This window comes from Tamandua tetradactyla, chromosome 5, assembly GCF_023851605.1.
Source record: "Tamandua tetradactyla isolate mTamTet1 chromosome 5, mTamTet1.pri, whole genome shotgun sequence".
Taxonomy (NCBI): Eukaryota; Metazoa; Chordata; class Mammalia; order Pilosa; family Myrmecophagidae; genus Tamandua; species Tamandua tetradactyla.
In genome coordinates, this window is record NC_135331.1 from 120,211,708 (window position 1) to 120,238,012 (window position 26,305).

General features: G+C 33.0%; 1 protein-coding gene across 1 annotated transcript in view; it reads right to left on the reverse strand.

Annotated features, from left to right (window-relative positions):
- Positions 1-26,305, reverse strand: part of EYS (EGF-like photoreceptor maintenance factor) — a 1,737,133-nt gene that overhangs the window by 688,846 nt on the left and 1,021,982 nt on the right. The window contains 1 exon segment of the mRNA XM_077159432.1: positions 2,151-2,341. Coding sequence (XP_077015547.1) covers positions 2,151-2,341 — 191 coding nt within the window.

The window sequence follows — 26,305 nt, forward strand, 5'->3', positions numbered from 1 at the left end:
TGAGGAAAAATGTTTTTCCCCCAGTTTGAGGAATACAGTGATTTGTGACACAGGCAATAATTAGGTGGCTAACATTTGAACCCAGATAGATGATCTCTTTACTTATCTCCTTTTTATGGGGGAGAGCCAATGAAATTTTTTAGAAAATATTAAGTTCGATATATTAAACTTTCCTAAAAACCTAAATTTCCTTTAAAAAAACAAGCATTTAAAAACAATTCTGCATTTCTAGATTTTTAAACAGGTTTCAAATTATGGCCACTCTAAAAGTTCAACCATACACTTATCTATTTATAAAAATTATATTGTAAATGCATCCCCTATATGATTGCACTTCTCAAAATAATTAAGGAATTAGTTCATGGTGCCACAAATCACAGGAGAAAAAAGGAAATATTAAAATTGTGCATATCATGACCAATGATAATATTATGTGGGCATTATAATTTTTGCATTTGGTCTCCATATTTTTGCTGTTATTACAAGACTAATGGAAATTTCTGGATTTCATTGAGAAAAAAATACTTTAGAGCAGGGAACAATGAATTTTTTCTTAAAATGTCAGACAGTAAATATTTTAGGCTTTGTGGATCTAGGGGCAAAATTGTAGATACTAAGTAGGTGCTTGTATCTCCATTCACTATGTAAGCATTTAAAAATGCAAAAGCCATTCTTACCTCAAGGGCCTTAAAAAGCAAACAAACAGGAAAAAAAAAAATAGGTTACTGGACTGATTTGCTCTTAGGCCATAGTTGGTAAACACCACCTTCAGAGTTCTGGATTTACTATGTGCATCCAAGTGCCCTCTGACTACTCTTCTGACTTTCCTCAGTGTCAGGTTCTTCATTGTGGAAATGAGACATTAATGATCTATTGAGTTACTCTCACTTCCGATGCTTGATAATTCATTATAGCATTCTATTCGTTATATAATTCCCTTTTCTTGTCTCAGCTTCACTTGTTCTGTAATCAATTGGAAGCAACCGTGGAATCCTTAGAACCTACCATAGTTACTGGTGACAGATATCTGTTCAATATATGAGTAGACAATTATATAAATGAATAAAACTACTACTTCCGCTACTCTGCTACATCTTGCTAACATTTTTGGTGTCAGAAATTGTGTTAAATGCGGTATATGTCTTATATTAAGAAAGTTGAACGAATGAAAAAATCAAAGAAGTGGAACTTAAGCTACTTTAAATTTCAAGATATAAATTAGACTTTCATGGAAATTCAGTGGGCATATTTAATTATATCAAAAAAAAGAAGATGATCCAAAAAATCCAATTCTTATTTTTCACATATTGAACTGTGCTAAATTATCTTTTGCAGTGATAATTGGGATGAGTCTATTTAACTGAATATTTAGAATAGGAATGTGAGGTGGCATTTTGAGACAGAATGATTTCGGGTGAAGAACTGACTCTTTCAAATTAGAATTGCCTTCAAAACTTAGATTTTTAAAAATTTTAAAAGAAGGTTGTTATAAAGGTTACCAAGCGTTACATCAGTAATATCAAATGTTTTAATCTTAGAATCCCTCTACATTCTTAAAAATTATTGAGGATCCTAAAGAGTTTTTGTTTATTAGGCTATGTCTATCAATATTTAAAGTATTAGAAAATGAAATAGAAATTTTTAAAGCACATAAATAAGTGCATATTACATGAGAAATCAAAAACAGTTTATCTTCACATATCACATAGTCTCTGTAAAACTACTGTACACTCAGGAGAGAATGAGAGTGAAAATAGAATTAACATCATAGAAATATTATGACAATAGCTTTTCCTTTAACGACCCTTTGAATGGATCTTGAGTTTCCCCCAGGGTTCCCAGATATCATATCTCTCATTAAAGTTATAAAATGGGAACCATTATTATCATTAGGAAATTGGGAAACTTGTCAATATAAATGGAAGAATAGTTGAAAATATATAGAAGGGAACAAAATGTAAGCAATTCAAAGAACATGTTTTTATATATAAACACTGGCCATGAAAACATTATGCAAAGAGAACAAAGTATAGCCTGGCCATGAGTATAAAAATATGCATTTAAATTTAATTTTCTTTTGGCAAAAAACACTAAAGAATCACAACATCTTCCTAAAATTTCCTTTAAATCGAATTAACTGAATGACTTACCTTTAAAGTGCCATTTTCAATAAATAATTGAATAAAAAATCCATCTACTGAATTTGAGTCTTGCTTGATATAGAGCAGGAGTCCATGGGAACTGGGGGTTTGAAATTCTAGGGAGATGTTGTTTCGTGGATTTAAAAGCACATTCTGAAATTTTAGATAGGAATCTCCATAATAATGAACATAACTGAAATCTGTGGAATCAGAAAGAGAATATAATTTAGAACTGAATGCTTGATACTTGGGTTTTGCATTACTAACATTTGCTTAATGCCTTCTGAAAATGGCTCATAAGTCACACTTTCCTGACGATTTCAAGCACAAGTGCTTATTTCTTTTGGCATAGTCCCAGTGGTTGTGACCTAATTTCTGTGTATTTGGGGATTTCATGATAAAAATCTCAGTGGAAGATGATCAATCTTCAACATTATTTTTACTTAGAGTTTATGTAACATGTCAATCAAAAGAGTAAAATTTTCTAAAGAGGTCCTCATCTGTCTTTTACATAAGCTGTTGGTGCAAAATAACTATGTTATTATTGCTTTTTTTAAATTTTGGGTGGCTTGTAGGGGATGATAGCTAATTGAGAAGCCAACGATTTAATCACTGCCTTGGTGTCAGCATGTATTATTTACACTTCTAAACAAACATCTCTCTCTTTCTTTTACTTTCTGAAGGATATTATAAATTAGCCAAAATTTATCAAATAAAATTTTGAGACATTTTGAGCAAAATTCACTGCCAATGTCTTAAATTTATAAACATATGCTTGATGAAACCCAACTAGCTAATTTCACTGAATAAGTTATGTTACTGATATTATTGTTATAAGTTATTTTTTGCTTTTTTTGCTTGATAAATACTTGACTGGTTATTGTTGGTTGATGATATTCTCATAAAAATGGATTTGAGTACCTCCTTTCTCTTACTTCCTCTCTCTTTCTGTTATTCCTTCTCTGGCACATATACATGAAAATAAAAAAGTTTTCACCTTTAAAACTTTGAAATTGTTTAATATTTTAAAACTAATAGAAGATTATTAATGAACCTATGTAAATTTTAGTTTACTATCCATCATAGGAAATCCCTTTTTAAAAATATGTACCTTAAAACTTTAAGAGTTTAGGGTGGGTCACAGTGGCTCACTGGCAGAGTATTCAACAACAAAAAAGAAACTTTAAGAGTTTGTATTCCATGTGTGAAAATTTCAACAAAGCTTTAGAAATTCTCAGTGTTAAATTCTTAAACTTGTAAAAAAAAAAACTTTAAAGAAATAATCAGCTAAACCTCAAAGCATTTATTTCTTTTTAGCTAGAAAAAAAGAAGTTTCCAAATATTGCCAGAAAACATTTGTGCTTAACATGTGTACAAAAGCATGATTTATTTTTTTAAATCAAGGCATTCATTAATGAAGTAGAACTCAGAGGTTCAAAGTATTAACAATGTACTTTTAATTTTGATGAATTAATTGTTTATTCATTGTACAGTTTGAATGGTGAGGTTGAAAGCATACTACAATAGAATGTCATTCAACATTCAACTGTTTGAAAAGGTTTCAGCCATTTATTTGAATGAATTGGGAGTGGAGACAAACATTTGATTTAAAGTTCAAAATGTGAAAGAGCCAAAATATCTTTAGGCAAAAGTTTAACATTAGAATATGAGTATACCCAGTATTGTTGAAACAAATTAGCTATTATTTATGTATTTTAAACCTTTTAGAAATAAATATATTTTCAATCAACAATGACAACCTCAATCTGTAATTTTATTATTTTAAGATATGTATCTTATAGACTCGATTTTTAAAAAATTAAGTAGTGTTATTATAACGTAAGTGGTGCCCTGTATAAAATCCCACACACGTGCTCAACTGTAACGTACAAGGGCAAAGCCATGTCTGTTTGTTTGATGACTCAATCCCAAGTGCTTTGCACAATATCTGATTTCGTTAAGCATGTGAAAGTACTTAATACATCTTATTGAAAATACCATTGCTTATGTTTAAATGTGCTTCAGAAATTTTATTTTATGCTTGGATTTTTTAAAAATTCAAGAACTATATTTCACAAAGAGTATTTGACCCTATTTGTGATGCTTTCTATTTAAATGAGCAAATACAGATTTTATTTCTCAACTTTCTTGGCAACAATCTTAATCAGACGAAAAGGGTAGTATAGACTAGTTCTATGCAGAAAAAATAAATATGAAACTATTTCCAGCAATGGTGGGTTAGAGTAAAATAATCACTCCCTGTATTTTTTTCATTATCTAGAATTAAATAATGAATTCTTACCTTTCAGTTTTCATCTTTTTCAATAGAAAAACCTTTATCTAAATCATATGCCCTTATATAATAATTACACTTCTAAATGGACTTGTATCCTTTTTGTAAAAATAACCATAATCCCCAAAGTAGCTTCAGCAATAAGGAAATTTAGTCACTTAGGAAAAAGAAGGTTCAAAGATAAAGAATAGAGTGGGCTTCGAGATGGATGCGTGCATATGCCACAGTTCAACTGGCTTCTCATAAAAGACCTAGACTCATACTCTCTCTGCTCTGCTACCCACAGGAGGGCTTTAATTTGAGATTTGGTGTTCCCCTAATATGAATATGGTAGGCTAGTGGCAGTTTAAGCAACATACTCTTCATTCACATCCAGCCACTCAGTGTCCATATTTCTTTCATAAAACGGATGTAGAACTTTCCAAAGTGATGAGTGAAACTTTCCTAGCAGTCAATTGGTGAGAAGTGGGTCAGCAATGAAGGCTTCTGTATTGAATGAGCTGAGAAGGGCCAGATGTCCTTGATCCCCATGGGGATGCGTGACTAGTTAACAAAATTGGCATTCTGTTGGAAATAATGCTTCAAAACCTTATTCCAGTATTTCCCCAGTTTCATGTCTTCTTTCCTGGGTAATGTTTGACTACCAGATTTTACGACTCAAGGTGCTTAATTACACGTACAAGTTAGAGACCTTAATCTCATCTTAAACTTTCTAACTCTGCTTCACCTTCTAAGAGGCAGCACCTGCCTTCATTTCTAGCAGCACATATTACATTTCAAGATGAGTTCAGGCACCAAAAACATACCAGAGTTTGGTTGTTTTTAACAGAAAAGCAGTCGCCAGTTTTTTTGACACATAACTATTTAAATTTTCATTTAATACTAGCCCATATCAGTACCATTTTGTGAGGACAAGGGAATTTAAAACACTTTTTGAGGGAAAAATCAGTAGTCAGTAACCCTGCCCTCTTTTACTCCAAGAAGAAGGATTTTAAATAGAATAATAAACTAAATATATTTTAGAAGAAATGAAAAATTGGGATGCTGGCACATAAACATGTGTGTGTATACTTTTGACATTAAAAGATTAATCAAAATTAGTAGCAACAAAATTACTAATTTAATAGGCATAATTTTCAAATTTCCTTGCTAAGTTTTGAACAATTCAACATCCAACATCATGTTATCCTTTCAGTAAAAAAAATAGATATGGAGCTTAAAGCCTGGTTTCTTGTTGGCAGAGTTTAAAGAATGGTGTCTTTTTTTTAAGTTAGTGTTCTCTATATAAAATTAAATGTGAAAGCTGGACTTTCATGAGAGATAAGTGTATTTCAAGCTTTCTTACAATTTTGATAGTTTATGTAAACTATCATGAATGACCTAGAAATATAGAGCAATTATGAATTGATCTCTTGAGTATGTATCACTAGCTCAATGTTGAGATATATTTTACAACTAAAATTTAAAATGGCCCTATGTATTTCATGTATCTTGAAAGTAATATCTAAGAAATAATAGTGGATATTTGTGGTATTTACATAAATTTTTTTAGTAAATTAAGTACTAATTAGAGAGAAGAATATGTAAAACCTATAAAAATAATGCATGTAGGAAGATTTGCTAGACTGTTGGTTAAGAAACTTGCATCATGGTCTTGCTGGTACCAGTAAGCAGAAAAGCAACACATATATTAGTTGAAGAAACTGTCTGTTACTTGGGTCTCTTCATTGTGTTATTTTAGAAAATGGCAATTGGATTTTATCATTACAAAATACTATCCATGCTTAAAATTATTGCTCTATACTTCAATGTTCTAAAAATTGAGTCTAGTTCACCTTAAAATCCAACTTCATATAATTCATTTTAATTCTTCTCAATTAACTTGATATCTATTGGAAAATTATGGGAAAGGAAAAAAAATAGCACTTATTCTCTGTGTATTATGCCAAGTTTTGTTAGCTACTTTACTCTTGCTTCTTGAAATGCTGTTTCTTCCTGGTAACTTAAAGATTTCTGCCTTTTGAACATTTGTTTTGCAGGAACTAATTCTATTTCCAAATGAATTATAATTCTTTCTTTTATAGTTTTATACAGATTGGTTCATGGACTTAAGTCAATGGAATAATTTAAAGAACAATTTCTAATTGCATAATACAGAAAAGTTTACAAGGCAATCAACAGTACTGAAATTAAAAGCCAAGGAACCCAGTTTAAGATTTGCAGACTCCTCAGTATAGCCAAATGCAATGTACATTAAATATATGCTTCAGAGACAGATTTTAAGAAAATAGACGTCTTCAAGAAAATCTCAGGGAACATTAATCAAGTAGTGGAAAGATTTTTTTTTTCCTTTTCTGGAAGCCATCAACAATCTTTTTGAAAGGAAACACTTTATCTATGACCATAATAGTTCTCTTTCACCAACAAAATGGAGCTAGATTATTAGGAGAATTCCTTTCATACTAGCTTGCAAGGATGGGGAGTAACTCTTTCCAAAAAACAAATATTTCACTTTAAAAACAGTTGATGCTGCAATTGCCTACAACAGAATTGCTTAGTATTATTCACTCTTTGTAGAACTTTTGCACCCCCTCCATTCCTTCTAATTCTTTTCAGTGTAGATGCTTGGGTTTTATTTTTTCATCATTCCTTCTATGATTTTCATTTAGCCTCATTTAATAAATTGGGCTATGCAAATTTCTTTTTGTACTGTTTGGAAATGGTTGTATTTATCCATCATCCAAATTCTGTATCAAACTATCACAATGGGAACTGTAAAATGTTCTAAAACAATAGAATATTTCTTTTTAATGTACTGAGAATTGAATCAGAATGTTATAGTAGAAAAAATATTGGCTTGCAAGGAGACCTGGTTTAGTTTTAAGTGGACCACTTAACTTCACTTCTCTATCTCCCCAGCTTTACTCAGAAAGCTAAGGTGGCACCTATTAGGAACTTTGTAATAACCACAGGTCTAATTTTGGTTAGAACCTCTGGGTTTCATAATATAGTCAGTTTTTTCAACAATACAACTGCAAAAATAATAACAATGTTGTTTTGTTAAAATTTATGTGAGTTGCCGGGCAACAGAATTTTCCCGTTTGTATTTGAGGGAGTCAACCATCTCTTAACAAAAAAACAAAGTTTTTGCATAAAAAATATTAAAAAATAATTGCTACTGGCAAGAACTCTAAATTTTTCTGGTTCATTTAGAAAGGTATGAAGCACACTGCGCAGATCTGGGTAGAGTTTCACAGAATGCAGGTGATATATTGAGGTCTGATTGTCTGAACTGGTGGATGTGGCAATGCTGAAAGTTCACTTCCGGAGCAGCTGTGTCTTGACCTCTTGGAGGTCCTAGCAACTCTTAGATGTCTTACATGTCTTGAATTGGCTGTTCTGGTAGTTGGACAATCATAAATTGTAATTCAAGTAATAAACTTTCATAGCATCTCTATCTAAACAGAATAAACATCTATATCTAAAACAGTACAAACAAACAAAATGAGAGTAAAGAGAGCAAGAGCCCAGACTTTTTAGTCTTTTCTTAGTGACCTAGAAGGGTGGAGACCCCTGAGAATTTCAAGGTGGTATGTAACGGGTTTCTGTGAGATCTAGAAATGCCCTAGATTCCTATTACTTTTACAGTCTCTTAGATTTTTACCTGGTTTACCAACAGGAATAATGTATTTGACTAAAATGAAGTTAAAGCATGAAATGTTATTATTAATAATAAACATATTACATTTTCACTCTACAAGGCATTTTTTTACATCTAATTGAAGTATCACCACAAATATGGAGGTATATAAGTCCAATGTTCTTATGATTCCTTTTTTTTATACCAATAAACTGAGGCTTTGGGAAATCAAACTTATTCGAAATGGGCTCCTTTCATCAAAGCACATATTCTTTAACACTAGTTTTATTCGGTAAAAATGGACTGCTTAGCAAATATTTTAAAACATGCTGTCTTTGCAATTCTTTAAAGATATATTCATTTGTAATGGACCTAATATGGAGGTTTATATTGAGTTTAAAATTAAGCGAGTAGCGTGATGATTAATATCAGTGAATGTGCAGACAGTGCCTTGCTTACTGGTAGATTTCAAAATGTTTTATAAGCCAGTTTTTGAATATTGATTTTCTCCTAATATAATTTATTATAATTATTAGGCTCCTTGCTGGTTTACAATAAACAATTAATAAAGACACTTTGAAATTCTTATATTTAATCTTTGAGTTGACTTGTCTGCTTTTTTTCCTCTTCCTCCTTCTGCTTAATGTTGAGAGATATTGTAGGCTACATAGGTAGACTAGAAATCCACCTGCAATTCAAAACATCATTTGCATGAGGAAAATACATTCCCATATAGGAATAAGAATGTGACGGGGGAAACCTTATTAGCTCTTTAAACCATTCATCCCCTTGGCCAACTAGTTTACAAAGTAGTTTACAAAGTAAACAAAGCTAATGATTCAGAAGATATTTCTGTTGCTTCAGTGCTCTAGCAGTCTTCTGAATGCCTCCCATTCGGACATGCAATGAACTGTTTGCTTTGGTGTTGAGAAGTACTTATATTTATTTTTACTTAAGATTTTGACAGATTCAATTATCTCCTTAAAAAATTAGTAATAACAAAACATGTAAAAATTTTTGTATGAGTAACTTTAATTATGTGTCATATCAAAGTATACCATTATAACTGATTCCATGGGACAAAAAAAGTGGAAAAAATTTAGTAATCATGTCATGTTATTTATCTATCAGAAGCCATCAGATTTCGACACACTGCTTGCCCAAAATACATTTGAGAATAAAAGTATCAATTTAACCAGATTTAAAGACTAATTGTTGATGAGTATTGTTTATGAATTTCTAATAAAATAAAATACAAATACTATTACCAGTTCTATCCTTTGTGTAATTTCAAATGTTCTGCTGCAATAAATTATTTTATAACTAATAAAAAACTAGAAACCTCCTCCTCATTTTCCAGACATTATGCTGCTTATTGGAAGCAACTTTTTAAGAGTAGAATATTTTCCCTATGTTTAAAAAATTTGAATAGTTAATTCTTCAATCACGCATGATGAAACGAAATAATATATCATCACATTTATTCATATTTTCTTTCTTCATATACTTTATTTTACAATCTATCATATAACTCCAATAGTAGGAATAATGACTAATTGTCCCCTATCAAGCTCTCTTGGCAATTATTACTTTTATTCTTTACAGTGCTGAGACTCTACTGATGGATCAGAGGTGAAGTAGAGGAGTTAATAGTGATTATACATTCTCCAACTTAATTCTAGCAATCAGCTTTTAATTAACTGCAATTGTCAACTCTTCAGCTGACTTTTCAACATTGGTAGAGGTTCGACTGCTTTCTGCTGTCAACCAACAACTGGCCCCAGGGAAGAGTACAAAAGAAAAAGTCTTATGCTTCTCAAAAGTGTGGGATAGAGATACACGGAAAAAGGGAGGTTATGCATGTAAGAATATACAGAGCACAGAAGTTTTATACATAATGAAGGGTTAATAATAAATTAAATCTGAAGTTCAAGGAGTTTCAAAAATCCTATCACTTTATGTTTTTCAATTTATTTCTGCTAAGCTATATAAAAGCTTTTTCAAATTTTAAAAATTTTACTTATAAACATTTATGTAGGAAAGACTATATATTTTTCTTGTATAACAGCAAAACAGCAACAGCCATAATAATAGATGCTATTTATTATGAATATTCTCTCTCTTAGGTATAGTACTAGGCAATTAGTATCTTGTTAGAGCCTCAAATCAATCCTACAGGAGTAGGAACTATTATTACATTTTAGAAATAAAGACACAGGTATAGAGACATATAATATGCCCAGGTCACAAAGGTAGGTGTACCAGACTTGGGGGCCTAAGCTTTGTACTACACTGTGATTCTGATTCTTAATTTTTAATAGTTTTTTTTTTTTTTGAAAATGGCACTTTGTTTAACATATAGCCTATTAGTAAACATGATTTAATGTTAGGCAATCAATGTTGTATGTCATGATTATGAAGTGTGGATTCCACTGTAATTTCCCTAGTGTGGTTGATGTTCACCACTGATGTTCAAGCTTGCCAGATACTGGTCCCAATTATACTACTTACTTGATCCCTGCAGTGGCCCTTTATGCATCTACTGATGGAAACAGTTCTTGTATGGGAACACTTTTCTGCAGGTGTGACAGTTGAGGAGGATTTATTTTGACAATGGCTACTTTAAGGAAACTCAAAGAAGGCCCATTAGCCACCAGCACTTTAGTAAGCCCTTCACTTATCTGAAAGTCCATCATTAAAATAAGGTAAGACATCAACCACAGATGTCATATTTCTTTACTTACGTATACTATTTTGACTTTAAAAAGCTACCTCCAGTCACTTTTCATTCTGAGAGTGCATGAAATAGGGTTTACTAGTCAAAACAGGGCCACTCGCAGCACTGAGCTTAGTAGCCAGGGAGGTCAGGATTAGAAAGGAAGAGCAGCTGAGGTTAATAAACAGTATCCACCCTTGGGAGAGCATTAATGGGAGTTTGAAGAACGAGCATATTAAATATAAATTTTGTTTTCTTTAGTCACATTGTAAAAACCTTGTACTCACTTCTTTATACCCCAATGACTGTGGAAATTCTAATAGACTAACAAATACACACTTATATTACTGAAATAAAATCTGGTCAATAACAATAGTTCTAATAGGAAGAATATTGGCTCTGGACTCAAAAACTTGGTTTGAATTGAGGATTCATCACTACATAGTTGTGTAAATTTGGTATACAACAGGACTTCTTTTGTAAGTTTTATATTAAATTAGACCAGATATTTTGAAAGTTGATTTTATTTTTATTTTGGAGAAAATGATTTGCAACATAAAAATGAATAAATTATCTAGGTTGAATTTTCCTTTAGTAAGCAAAGTAATTAAAATTTCACTTTACAGAATTTATCTATATTGCATCTTTAAAATATGTCTGCTATTAGAATGCCTCAAGAATTAATAAGTACTTCCATATTTCTTTTTTTCTCAGTATTTTAAAAAAGAAACTTCTGTTTCACAATGTTAACTGAGGGCTAATTTTGAACTGTAACTTCTAATGCATCCTTTAAAATCCAAAGTTGTTCAAGATATGAGGTACTAATTGAATTGAATTGTATTTGGATGCCATAATGCTTAGACAATAAAATGCAATGTAAAGTGGGAAACAGAAATGTCTGGATGTCCTTGTACATCTCAGTGGGCTCAGTGGGTTATGCAGGATAACCTGACATAATAAGGTTAAAAATTAGTCTGATTTCATTCGAAGACTACTGGAAATGTCAGCACATAGATGGCTTGGTGAAAAATGTATCAACCCCACATTTGTCTAGTGAGGTTTTTACTTCACTTTCACACATACTTCCAGTTATCTAGTACTGCCACTTCCTAAGGCTTTTGTGGATTATGTGTTATAAATCATTTTGCTTCTCCATGTTTCCCACTGCCAATTTTAGTCTCCAAATTCTCATGTCTGCCAAATCTGTTGCCGCTTATCCAGTTCTTTGCAGTTTCCAAAATTTGTGTGTGTCTGTTTTATCTTTTACCGATGTTTTTGTGCTAGTATGTTTACACCTTTCAAAAATTATTTTACTCATTTTTTGTGGGATTTCAGGAGTAAGTGCAAGTAAATATACATGATTAATCATATCTAACTTGAATGCTAATTTTGAAAATCTTTCAGTTAGAAATACTATCAGAATTGTTTTCTACAATCCTACAGAACGGCAAATAACTATGGCTAGTTCTCAACTTTGTTCACATCTAAAATATGTGTGAAGTCTACCCCAAACTCCCCCTAACCACATCAATACTATACTGTGGTTCCAACCTTTATTGTTGAAACTGTATGTTTATCAATAGGCCTGTAGAATCTGCACTCCTTCTTTGGCAGCATTTACTTCACAATGCATTTCACTACTTTTTATATACATCAACAAATGTTGCCTAAACCATTGCTGCCTACGGACAGGCCTTTACATTGTAGGATCTTGACCTTAGAGTAATAGTTTTTAATGCAAGGCATCATATAATATTTTAAACTCAACAGGGGAACTTGGATATACCTGGTAATATAAATCTTCAATGATTGAAAATTATATGAATATGTGAATTTTGCAAGCAGAGTTTCTGAATAATGTAGAAATATGCACAGAAAATATTTTGTTTCACTGTGTAAGAAGTGTCACTATAGATTATGCCGATGGGTCAGAGATTCCCTACTATTGCTAGACATTTGCTAATTCTAACAAGAAAGTGCAATGTATGAATCATCAGATTCCATATTCTTGAAATGCTCTAACAGAATGTAGGACTAGATAAGCCTAACAACATTTGCTGCTGAAAACAACTAAATATGTTAGCTAAAACATTTTAATAAATATTTTAAATGAAGTTTTGAGCTGACAAGAAAGACCTCAAAAGTCAAACTTCATGATATGGAAGTTGGAACCCAGGCAAGAAGCAAAATGAATTATATTCCTGAAGGCCGACCTTCTATGATGAACCAAGAGATATGAGCTTCTCTTCTGATGGGTAAAATTGGGCACAGGATAAAGAGGAATAGTTTAGGGATTATTCAGAAGTTGGGACTCAAATAGAAAATCCTCCCTTAAAGTTGGACTCCAAATGTCTTAGCAGCCTGGCAAAATGCCATACCATGTGTTAGTTTAACAACAGGAGTTATTTGGCCCACAGTTTCAGAGCCTGGACAGCTTTGCTTCTTCTCAGCATTGGGAGCTTTCTGGCTGGCAATCCTCGGTCTTCTTGGCTTTCCCATCACATGGCAATGTCTTCTCCTTCCTCTTTCGGTTATGTTAATGTCTGGCTCATGCCTGTGGTTTTCTCTCAGAATGTTTGAATTTCCTCCGCCTATAGTGGAGTCTAGTAAACTGGAATAAGATCCAGCGTCATTCAGTTGGATCCCACCATAACTAAAAAGGATATTTTCCCGATATCCTATTTACAGTTGGTTCACCCATAAGAATGTGGATTAAAATTAAGAATATGTCCAAACTGGAGTGCATAATTTGATCTATCACAATCCATACTCTAGACCACAAGAAGACATGTTTTTTTCCCCATGCAAAATGAATTCATCTCATCACAACATCCCAAAGGGCTTAAGCCATTGTAGTGACAATTTTAAGTACAAAGTCTCATCAAAATCGTTTATGGATGTGATTCACCATGGAGGGCCCCACTCTTTTCACACAAATAGGTGAGCCCTCTCTTTTGTCTTGAGGAGGTCTCTTTGATCCAGGCTTCTGCTACCATGGTTCTGTACCTGAAATAATTTTCCTTCAATTCATTCTGTGTAAGCTGCAAAAAGCTAGTTTACACCTTCCAAAATTAGCCTGGAAATCTTCTCAGCTAAATATCCAACTTTTTCACTTATAATTTCAATTCACAGTCCAACACTAGGACATAATTCAGCCAAGCTCCCTGCAATTTTATAACAAGGATCATCTTTCCTCTAGTTTCCAATAACACATTCATCTTTTCCTTCTAAATTTTCATTGGAAGTACCTTTAATTCCATATTTCTACCAACAGCCTCTCCAAAGCATCCTAGGCGTTTTCTATTAAACACCTTAAAATTCTTCCAGCCTCTACCCATTACTCAATTCCAAAGCAATTTCCTCACTTTCTTGTAATAGCTGGACTCTACTTCTGAGTACCAAATATGTTTCAACCGCTGTCACTGTCATTAGGACCATTCTGTTTGGAAGAAGTGCGGAAGTGACTCCTAAGTGCCACATCTTCCAATTATCTGAGACCGCTCTTGACTTACTATAGATTGATGTATTTCAGCAGTCAATGGGGGATGTGTGGTTGTGCTAAGGGAAACCAACAGAAAAGCTAACAGAATCAGATTTGGTACAATAGATTTAGATGATTAAAACAACCAATTGTTTGCCCCTCATCTTGATCTGTTAAGAGCATACTTTGTCACAGTTAGAAGTCACCAAATTCAGATTGTGCTTAATTCTAGGAAATGACAAGTATAAATTTAGCTGTTAACTGGTCAATTTAATGAAAAATTTGCCAAGCTATGTAGATAGCTAATCTACCAAATTAGGAAAAAAATATTACAAGAATTAGGAGGCATTCAAATGTTTTATATATATGTATTATTTTAAAATATTTTATATATAAAATATGTATATATCTCAAAGATAGAGACATCTTTTTTCAAATATCAATCTCCACACCTGGCATCATTGAGTTTAAATGAAATATAATACAAAAGAATGAAAGTAAGGAATAGCTAATAATTCCTATGATTTCAGTGCAGCGATTTTGTCATTATTGGTCTAGACAGGATTAATATATTATGATGATGTCTTGGAATAATCACACACAGACTATCCCTTAGGTGTAAAGTTTTATTTAAACACTTATCCTTTCATGAAGGGACTCAACTAACAACACTTTGATATCACATGCAAATTGAAAGAGTATATTTTTATGAATCAGAGTTAAAATTTTAATATTTAGCCCACAATTTTGCCTTAAGAAATGACTAATTTTGAACCTTAATTTTTCTATTTATCTTGATTCAGAAAAAATCATCATGGTAGGCGGGCCGCGGTGGCTCAGCGGGCAAGAGTGCTTGCCTGCCATGCCGGAGGACCCCGGTTCGATTCCCGGCCCCAGCCCATGTAAAAAAACAAACAAACAAACAAAATATAATAAAATAAGAAAATGTTTAAAGATGTTTCCCTTTCTTCCTCCTTTCCTTCCTTCTATCCTTCCTTCCTTCTCTGTCTTATAAATATAAAAAAAAAAAAAAAATCATGGTAGTTATCGTCATACATTTCATTTATTAGACAGCTTATAGTTGCTCAACAACAAAAAGAGATTTAGAAGAAAACTATCAGTTTCTTAAAAAAAGGAAGATGCAATTATAATTTAAGAAAACTCCAGGTGTTTTTACTTTATTGAAATGTTATATATTTTGAAGGGATTTTGAGTTTAAATATAAAAGTTAAAGTTTTAACAGCAGCCATATTTATTTTACAGTATACCTAAATGTGAAATATTTCCCTGATACTATAACTCATAAAAATTATCAATACTCTAATATGAAAAATAGAAGTAATGGAGTTCTATGAAAAATAGAAATAATGTTGTTCACATGCTTAAGTCAGTCTTTCGTCAGTAATTGTTTCTCAATTGATGCATTTGACTAATGAATAAAATGAATTAAAATTTTCACTAAGAATAAAATTTTGCTGATATGACCTTTTTAGAATTCATGATTACAGACAGTGCACAAAGATCCTAGTGTTACTTACTAGTAAATTCTAGAAATCAAAATCTGATTATAAAGGATGCATTGTGACAAAAATGAACAGTCAATAGAAAGCCAAGTGCCTATTTTCATATTTTAAAATAATTGATTGCATTGCCATTTGATAAAGTTCAGAACTATAGTAGACTATTTATTATGTAATCAATGCTACAAATGGAGAATGGTAGGGAAAAAAAAAGCCGTCTCAGGCTTCCACTTTGGGACCAGTGATCCACTAGTCAGAATGGGTTCTACATAGAATGTGACAATCTGTGTCACTTCACCAGGATTCAATTAAGGTTGAAGACTCCCTATGGTAACATGACTTACTTGGCTTTGGGAAATCTTTGTGCTGGAAAGATAGGATAATAAACTCCACCATACTTTTTGCTTCAGAAAAATTTCTACAGACCAATTTCTCTGAAATAATGATCTGGTCAGACATCTCACTTATGAACCAACAGATTTCTTATTAAGATTTGCTTCAAAATCTTTGCTTAATTGTGTCCATCAATCTTAAACCATTATGTGCTCAATTTTGTCCACTTTCAATTAGATCCCTACCTTGAAAGATCCTCTTCTTTAACCACTGGAGCCCAGACCCCCATAACCCTGTAAATATCACACTTCTGTTTCCTTCTAACTGCTTAATACTGTCAAAGTGGTGTTCTCTCCAATGAGTTATAATGAACCTAGTTTTGGTTATTAGATGCTCTGCTAAAATTCTGGAAACTTCTGCACATGAATTAACATAACATAAATCCTAAATAATGTTTCCCTGTTGTTCAAGTAAAAAGAAAATGCACATATGTGGTGCCATGAGAGTAAATAGGAAGCAGCAACATATTTCCACTCAGCACTTAATCTCCCTTTCCTCTCCTTTGATTTAAGAAGATTATTGCTTAGGATCATACAATGAATACAAGAGAAGCTTTAAGTCTTTTGAAGCTTATTGGCATTCTAGAAACTTGTTAAGTTAATTATGAATTTGCATACTCCATGATGACAGGAACTACAGATCAAAACTATTTTCACTTCCTGCTATTAATATTGACGGTCATGGTTAATTACCAGTTTCATCAGAATTAATTTGATGTGGCAAATTTCTGTATAGAGACTGTTTAGACAATCCTGTATTAGAAGCAGGAGGTTTTTGTTAAGATGTGGCATTATAAGCATTCAAGAACGACATTACAGTACAGTGATTAAACAATAGAGGCTTTGTAGTCAGAAAGCCTAAGTTCAATTTATACCTGTGAGACTTTGGGAAATTTACTGAAACTTCAGTGTCATCATTTACAAAATAGAATAGTATTTGTGCTGTTCTAATTGTCCTTCTCCTTACTCTTTTGTGGACTTCATGCTCTTTGGCCACAATAAGGGACAGGGAATGCATTAAGAACAATGAAGTAGCACTGTTCCTTGCAAGCCAAGTTGTTTCCCCAGGGGTCTCCTGCTATGAGGCCAAAAGGAAAAACAGGTGAGAAAAAAATGGACTCACAAATATCTTTCATTTTTTCTTTTACGCTATGTTGAAATCATCAGAATGACAAGTTTGAATTACCCAAGACATGTTTGTGTTCATGAATCCTTACAAATGTTTCCCAATTGTCTCTCTTTAATTTGCCAACTTTTCTCATGCTATATTTGCTATCTAAACTTAATATATTACAGTTGTCCAACAAACTAAGTTTTTCTTTTCCTCAATATTCCTGATAAACAGAATCTACTTCATAGTTTGCACTGAATATTGAATGAGAAAAAAATACACATTGTGTACTTCACACTGTCTCTGGCACATAGTTAGCATTTAACATCAGGCAGCAATTATCACAGACTGGATTTTAGGTACAGTTCTGGCACATCCTAATCCTGCTATTTTAAATAAGTCACTTAAACTTCCTAGGTTTTACTTTATTCTTCTTTCAAATGGGAATAGTAATAACTATCCTCAGTTATTTGCAAGATCTTTGTATCAAATGTTTTACTCTTCTAATTTTTTATTTATTCCTTTAATGAAAAGCACTATGTCATTATATTACCTTCCCTGGACAGAAATGGCCAATTTCTCCTCATTTACCTACTCCACTTATCAACTTAACTTGCAGCTAAGTACCTAATCATGTCTGTATCTAACACCATACTGCAGGCTTCCATAATATATATCACATTTTAGATGCCCTTTGAAACATCAAAATAATATGTGGATGAATTTTGTGAATAAAATGTGGATAAATAACAACACAAGGAAATGTGATGAATTAGTTATTGTTGAAAGTAAGATGCTGTTTTTCTGCTTCTACATCTGGAGCGCAGAGTATCAGTCTTTTGGAGTGACGGAATAGCAGAAAACCTCCCTAGGACATCTCTAGGGATATCCAAGGTGATGTAGTTCACATTTGTAGATGGTGGAAGAATATATGAATTTTAACTCCTTTTGATAAAGCCTCTATTAATTGAAGAAATGCATTCATTTTGAATTTTTCTGGTTCCCCGCTGATATAATATCTTAGAAGGGCCAATTATGCTAGTCAGTTGGCTCGGTATTCATTATTATTGCCTAAGATATATAAGCCAATATCAGTTTAAAATAATTTCCTGGCCTCAAAGGTCTATGAATGAGTCATAAGGGAATACATACACACACATACACACTTATTTCCTAACACTAAAACTTGCATAGTTTTTTAGATACATCATTACATAGCAAACCACATGCCAAAAATTAAGTTTCAGCGCAAACATCTTAAATAGGACTGAACAAATGACACCATCCAAATTATCAGTGACTTGAAATGGATTAGGGAAACTGTTATAGTTCTATGAAATTTTCATGTTAAATCTACCTAGCAGTCAGGATTCAGAACGATAAAGGGAACAGGAATGCATTTCATGAAATACATGAAAATTATTCTTTAATTAAAAAAAAACAGAACTCCTTCTTCTGATTGCCACTTCCTGCTCTTTCTTCAAGTATGTCTTTAACCTATTTGGACCATTTCCTACCAATGGCTCATCAAGGCTTTATAGTCTTCCCCACTGGTCTTTGAGCATAAAACTGTCACTCCCCATCCAGGTCTCTACATCTCTCACCACTTCTCTGGATTCATTCTGGATTCTCCAATTAAAAATTATGTTTTCTTCTCCATTCACCTCCTAAGTATTTTACGCTGTAGTTCCATCTTCAGATTTTGTGCTTAGCTGCTACACCCTGCTGTTTCTCCTGCATCTTCAATTTTGCATACAGGTAAATATGTACTCTCCAGCCTTTTGGAGAATAGGCCACCTGAGCACATGGTTCAATCTTTATTTGAACCTCCTACCCAATCACTTCATGTTGTCACTTATCATTGATTTTTATTGTTGGAAGGAATGTTTGGAGATAATCTAGCTCAAACTCATATTTTGTGCTCGTATTCATTTAATAATTTGGTTCCTGACCCATGCTGCCTAATCTACAAATGTAAGCAGAATTATACTTCTATCTCCTGCCCCCATACTCCAAAGCCCATACCAGTCTACCTTTTCTCATTGCTATTGTGGCAGAGGAGATTATCTTCAAAGCTTCTCTTTACAATTCATTAACAAGTACTTTCCATTAGTAACAATGGTAAACCACAGATTTATTAATAAGTATTTCAGAAACATTATGAAATAAATAGGGGCAATGGGCCTAGTGAGAAATTACTGTAAAAAAATATTACTTCACAAAGAAGCACATGTTACATGTTTATAATCTGTGGTTTTAGAGAAAACCTTTGGAACTTAAAGTAATGGAGATTAGCAGAAATAATTCAGGAAGTATTTGTGTTCAAATCAGTGTGTTCTCTTATTTGCTGGCTGGGTGATTTACCTTAAATAAACCATAGTCTCTCAGTCTCAGTTTTCTCATCTGTAAAACAGACCTCTAATTTCTATCACTTAGTATAAGTCATCACCACTCTTCTTATTTATACTTCCACACAAGCACTACCTTTAGTACTCTTTTCTGACTATATTCCTTTTCTCCACTTTGCTAGAATGCTTTCTACCCATTATATTCTTGCCAAACTTCTGTGTGTGTCAAGTCTCAATGCAAATTCTGAACCTCCCTGTGAAATCCTATATGGTTTTAAAAGGACATTTTGGTGATCTTGACTACTTAAATTCTTATTATTTTTTGTACATGCATCCATTAACTATATATTTTTTAACAATATTTATTTTTAAAATTGCTCTCTCTCCATTAGAATATAAATTTTCCCGGCAAAATGTTTGTTTATTTTCATAGTCCAAGCTCTTGAACAATGTATATAATAGATAATGAAATTAGTTGAATGATTTGAAATAAAATGGTTGGGAAATTTTAATTAAAATTTTTTATACTGATTTGCATATGCAAAAGCTCTAAGAAGAGTGTAATGACATAAAGAAACTATACTTGATGCCTCATCATCTTTTTTTTTCTTTGAGCTACCATCCCAGTTAGCCCTGGCCTGGGTATAAATGTTACCAGTAGGGCCTATACTTCCATATCCTTTGGATGATCAGAACTGCCTGTACCTTCTCTGGATGGTCCCTCCAGCTTCTTCTTAGAAGAGTACCTCACCTTTTCACACTGCACAATTTACTAGCAAGACCTGTATCTTCATTTGGTTTGGATGGTTAAGAAGCTACCCTCAGAGTCTCCAGAGGGCCTTGCCAGCTTCTGCTTTTCACACCTAATAGTGGGAAATCTTTAATCCCCAGTATCCCCGGGAGAGCCTACCCATCCCCTCTGGACCACCATAAAGGCAAAAGCCCAGGACGCACATGTACCTGGGTTGGGTAAGCTCCAAATCCTTCCATGGCCTCCATTCTCCCCTCTCCCCTCCATAGCCTTTCATCTAACAAAGTTGTCCTTTCATGCGTGCTAATTGGCTGGCAGTCTGTGTTTGCTCCTCATCATTTAAAGAACTTCCACGTAACAGCCAAAACAAAGAAGAAATAAATTACTACTAGTATTTTAATATATGAATGACCTTTTATTTGTTCCTCCTATTTGATAATTAGTTGATTAATAAAATTACTCATGTGTGTGTAGTTTACTTTGTGTTGGATATTATGAGAAATGCTTTACAAAGGTTATTTAATCTCCATAATAATAATAATATGAGGGAGGAATTATTGTCATCCCAGTTTAAAGATCAGGGAGACTAAGGATTTGAGTGCATAAATATCTCCTCTAATGTCACATATCTAGCAAACAATCCCAACTTTGCCTCGCATAACTTTTTATACTATACTGATAGTATTTCCTTAGTTTAAAAAAAATATTTTCTTGTGAATTTATAAGGACACAAAGGTAATCAAGGTATTTTCATGAAATTTATATTTTCTTTATTCAGGCCTATATAACAAATAGAAGACTAAGTAGTTTATTATTGTATGTGTTAAAACATTGAATAATAGTATTAGAGAGTGATGTACACAATAAGGAAACCCCAGAAGTTCATTCAATATCATATATTATTTAGTGAAATCAAGACGTGATTCATATTTTCTTTACACTATTGAAATAATAAATCAACATGGTGAAAAATGTAATGAACGTTAATCCTTAGCCAATGTAATATAGTAGGAAGTGCTTCGAACTAGTTATTAAGAGATCAGTACCTTAATTTTTTATATTCTCTCGATAATGTTTTGGCTGTCTTCTGGACTACCGGACTAACCTCCTAATCTGACCTCAAGATCCAACTCTTTTCCAACATTTTTCTCACGATTGCAGAAACCACCCAGAAAGTTTTGATTATGACAGTTTCCTATTCTATGATACTGCCTACTCGATAAAATCCATTCTATTTAGGATGACATTCAAGACCTTTCAAAGAATATCACTTCCTTATTTCATTATTTACTTCATTTTATTGTCCATTATTAGGAAGTTATGCTACTTTTCTTCTTTTAACTTTAAATTTAGGCTTCACGAGATAATTTACTCCTGTCTTGCCTCATTAGGAAAAATATCATTCCTTGAATATACAAAAGCTTGGCTGTTTGTTCAAATCCTGTTTTGTGCACATTTGAGGCTGCTTGTTTTGTTCTTCTAACTTTACCTGCCTCAATCTATGATATCAACCCTATTTTAGGGAGAATTTAAGGCATTTTTTAGCTAGGTATATTAAATTATTCTAACATCTTAAACAGTTTCATACACATTGTATTACACATCTGATTCTTAGATGTCAAATCTATCAGATAGACTAGATTATGCTGCAATAACAACAAGAACAAAACCCAAATCTCAGAGACACAATACAACAAAGACATCTTTTTTGCATTTTTTTTTTTTATATTGCACAAAAGGAATGAATGCACTACTGAGAGTCATGGAGTTCTGAAAGTATTTTGAGCAACAGTAGTTAAAATAGAGCACACGTATTGCTGAAAAAAGTGGTAGTTTGGAATGTTTACTTTTAAGTGAATACTTAGGTTGGTATGCAAATCAATCTCATGAATTCATTATCATGTCACACAAATACACATTGTAGAAATCATTGGCAAGTTTTCCACACTAGCAATAATCTTGCTAACTCTAAATAAAAATGCTATTTCATTCACACTTGCAAATGTCACTAGTAACTTTAATAATGCTCCAGTGATTTTTTTTTTAAATGGCTATTTCATACATGAAAGATGGGAATGTTATTTCCCATGGATTTTAGCTATTAATGATAGTACCACAAGGAGCTATAGGAAATGTCAAGTTTCAAAATCTACATATCTGTTTTTAATCACCTCTATTATCATGCATCAATCATGCCAATGTATGGCTTTTCTGATCTAAAAGACGCATGAACAAGTTTTTAGTCCAACCTGTGAACAATTTAATTGTAGGCTTTGTTTTGGACTTTAAAACATATTTTCTCCACAGCAATTCTCATACTTAGAAATGGGACAAATAAAGTAAAAGTTAATCTTTATCCCATGTGTTAGTTCAAATGACTGTTGATATGACTACATCAGATTTTGTAGCTGAAAGAATAACAGAACATAAAATATATTTTGGAATTAAGCATTGATTAGCAGGAAAAAAGTGAAATACACAGATTAAAATGTCAGATATTGAAGTTCACTGCTGTTTCATTATTGTTGATAGCAGTAAACATTATAAATCTCAGATTTTCCAGGCAGAGTGTCATGCAATTTGTCAAACTCAGTTTAGCTAAAAGGAGGTTTGTTGCTTACACAATCAACTTGTTAATTCAGCTGGCACTTATCCTACTTCTGTTGCATAAATCCTCAACTATAAGCTACAACATACATTTTAATTTGTTAGCCATCAGCTTAAACAAAAGACATGCGTTCATTCAAGTTGTTTTGTAGTTACATTGATTACTGTGTATTTCCACAAGACCGATTTTTTCACATTCTGATTCAAATTAAAGTCAGAATATACTGTATGTCCACAAATAATCATGATGTCTATTATCCTTATAGTTTACATAATCATAATTTTGAAAAGATTTCCAATATTCCAGATGAACAATTATTCCTTTGACTTTTTTGGTTCTGAATTTATTTAATATTCTGGGTTTTTTTTGTTATTAATATAATAAGACATTGAAAACTCAACACAATGCTCTTTTCATTCAGAAGACAGACAACCAAAAAACTTATGTCAGTATTAATTTTACACATTATTATTCTTTAAAAGTTATTTATTTATTTGCATGGGAATTGAACCTGGGTTTCTGGCATGGCACATGAGAACTCTGCCTGCTGAGCCACTGTGGCCTGCCCACATTATTTTTTATAATCATCAAAAGAAATGTAAGTAAATGGACTGACTTGAGATTTAAATAAAAGAAAATCTCTTTTTAAAGATTATCATGGAATTAGCATAAACTCATTTAACTTCTATGTCACAGATTGTTAGTCCTGAAACAGATTCAGAGAATGTACTAAAACCACTCATCTTCTAAAGACTAAACAGGTTGAGAGAAGTGAACTAATTTGTGCAAAGAATCTCATAGATACAAAGCCAAAATAGGAACCCAGATCTACTCATGCCTAATAGTCATTAAACTATATATTAAATGCATTGGTTTCTCTCTGATCCAATACCTACTTTCTGCAAAGTAATATAGGGCATTCAAAGATATAATATATGATATATAAGCTTTATAATATAAAATATAAAGTATCTGCTCTCTATATTCAAGGAACTGATAGCCTGATTTCATTTCGTATTAGTCAAAATACTTTCAGATTTTAACTCCAAAAACATCTCCACTCAAACTGCATTTTAAAAATAAGTGAATGTAGAGCGGGCAACAGTGTCTCAGTGGTAGAATTCTCGCTTACCATGCCAGAGACCTGGGTTTGTTTCCCAAAGCCTGCCCATGCCAAAAAAAAATAAAATAAAATAAAAGTGAATGTGTGTGGTCACACAAAGGAAGAACAGAGGTGTGAGATGTACTCATTTGGTTGGCTCAGCCTCACTGTCATGCCATCAAATCTTTCCACAGCATAATATGTATCCTAAGGTTAAATCACTTAGTGGCTGTTAAAAGCTATCAGAGTTATATTTCCTACTTCTTACCCAGTGAAACAGAGATAAATTCTTTTTCTCAGAAGCCACTAGCAAGCCACATCTGCTCCATTGGTCTCAATGACTTAGCCTACCTATTCCTGAAACAGTCACTTACCAGAGGCACAGGGTAAATATTTTTGCTTAGGCGGCCAATGTGAGCTGGACACTGGGAACTCAAAGGGCCATTATCAATATACCAGTTTATTCTCAATTAATTAGTATTGACTACATATATTATTCCCTTCAAAATGCTTTGCCTGTATGTACATAAGTTGGCCAAGGATTTAATATTTAAGAGTCATTTTGGACAAATTATTTGACTGCTTCAATTTACTCATGTATTTAGTAAAGACAATAATACATTTCATACATTTTTGAAGAATGGATTAATTAATATAGTATTCTTATAATGCTGAATGACATAGTATTTTATCGGTGTTATCTACTACCATTATTGTTGTTGTTGCTGTCATTTTCTTATTATTAATACGAAAAAAGACATAGAAGTTATAGTTTATCACAGAAAATTAAGGAAAATGGCTTTTGCTTGCCTATTACATCTGCTGGGAGACTACCATCTGATAGAAAAGTTAAGTGCTGAAAACAGAAGCGGACACATTTTCTACCTGTAGATTCCTAACTCTCTTTCCCTCTCATATGTCACTTCTTCAATGAAGTTCTTCCTAATTCTTCAACGAAGGGCTTTTATATCTGTCAAGTTAGGAGTGAGATTTACAGTAATGGCAACATTATGCGCCTCTGCATTAAATGACGACGGGTTCACTGAACTATTCAGTCAAAAATTTTGTCAGGATTCAGTGTTACTCACTGGACTGAACCTGAATATGAACAAGTTATATTTCTTATCGTCTAGGACAGGAGTTAGCAACCTTTTTCTGTAAGGGATCAGATAGTGAATATTGCAGGCTTTCTGGGTCACAGGTTCTCTGGCATAACTCTACTCTTGTAGCATGAAAAGGCCATAAGCAATAGGTAAACAGATGAGCATGGCTGTGTTCCAATAAAATTTTATTTACCAAAACATTTATGAAATGAGAGGACTTCCCTGATAGATACTGATATCCTTCTCTCAATGCACAAAATACTTAAACACCATGGTTAATTCATTGTTCTCATAGTGACTGAGAACAATAGGTCAGCAATATTAAAAATCTGGGGAAATATTGGGGTATTGCAGAATGCTTCTTTCCTACTCTTGCTGTTTTCTTCCTTATGGGAGAAACTCCCTCAACCTCTCTCTCACTTCTCCCCAGGAAAAGAGGAATGACTAATCGAATGGTGAGTTTAAAATAAGAAAGGAGGGAAGCATTGTCTTCTTTCCTTCTCCTTTCTCTCTGGTGACCCCAAGTGATCTACTCCTTCTCTACTTCCCCAAGTTTTGAAGAGGCAAGCTCTGCATCTGTTTGTGGATGCCTACTTTGGCTCATTGCGTAGAGTAACCAGGTGAAAAAGTTTGTCTAATACTGGGGATTAATATTTAGTAACTCACCCTTAGTGAGGTATCACATTCTACTATTACTTTAATTAGTAAATAAATGTATACTAAAAAGTATACATTCTACCACTTTTCTATCTCATTTTATTTTAAACTTGCAGGGGGAAGGGAGGTGCTGTTTACTGAATGCCTTCTCATACTCTGACATCTAATACATTGTTCAAGACCAGTGACACATGGATGGGGATTGCAGTTTTGGAGAGGACTTTGGAGTAGCCAGGGTCCATGGCACATTAAATTTTAATATGTGGCAAAATCATTTTGACCTTGGTGAGTTGTAGAGGCTACTGTGGGCTACAAGATGTTTGTTAATTGACTCATGAATTGTGATTTAGGCAAGACTCAATGAATTGTGTCTTTAGATCTTGAGTAATAACCAAATGAGATTTTTGGCACATTGAATCATAGCAGCTTGTGATGCCCCTGT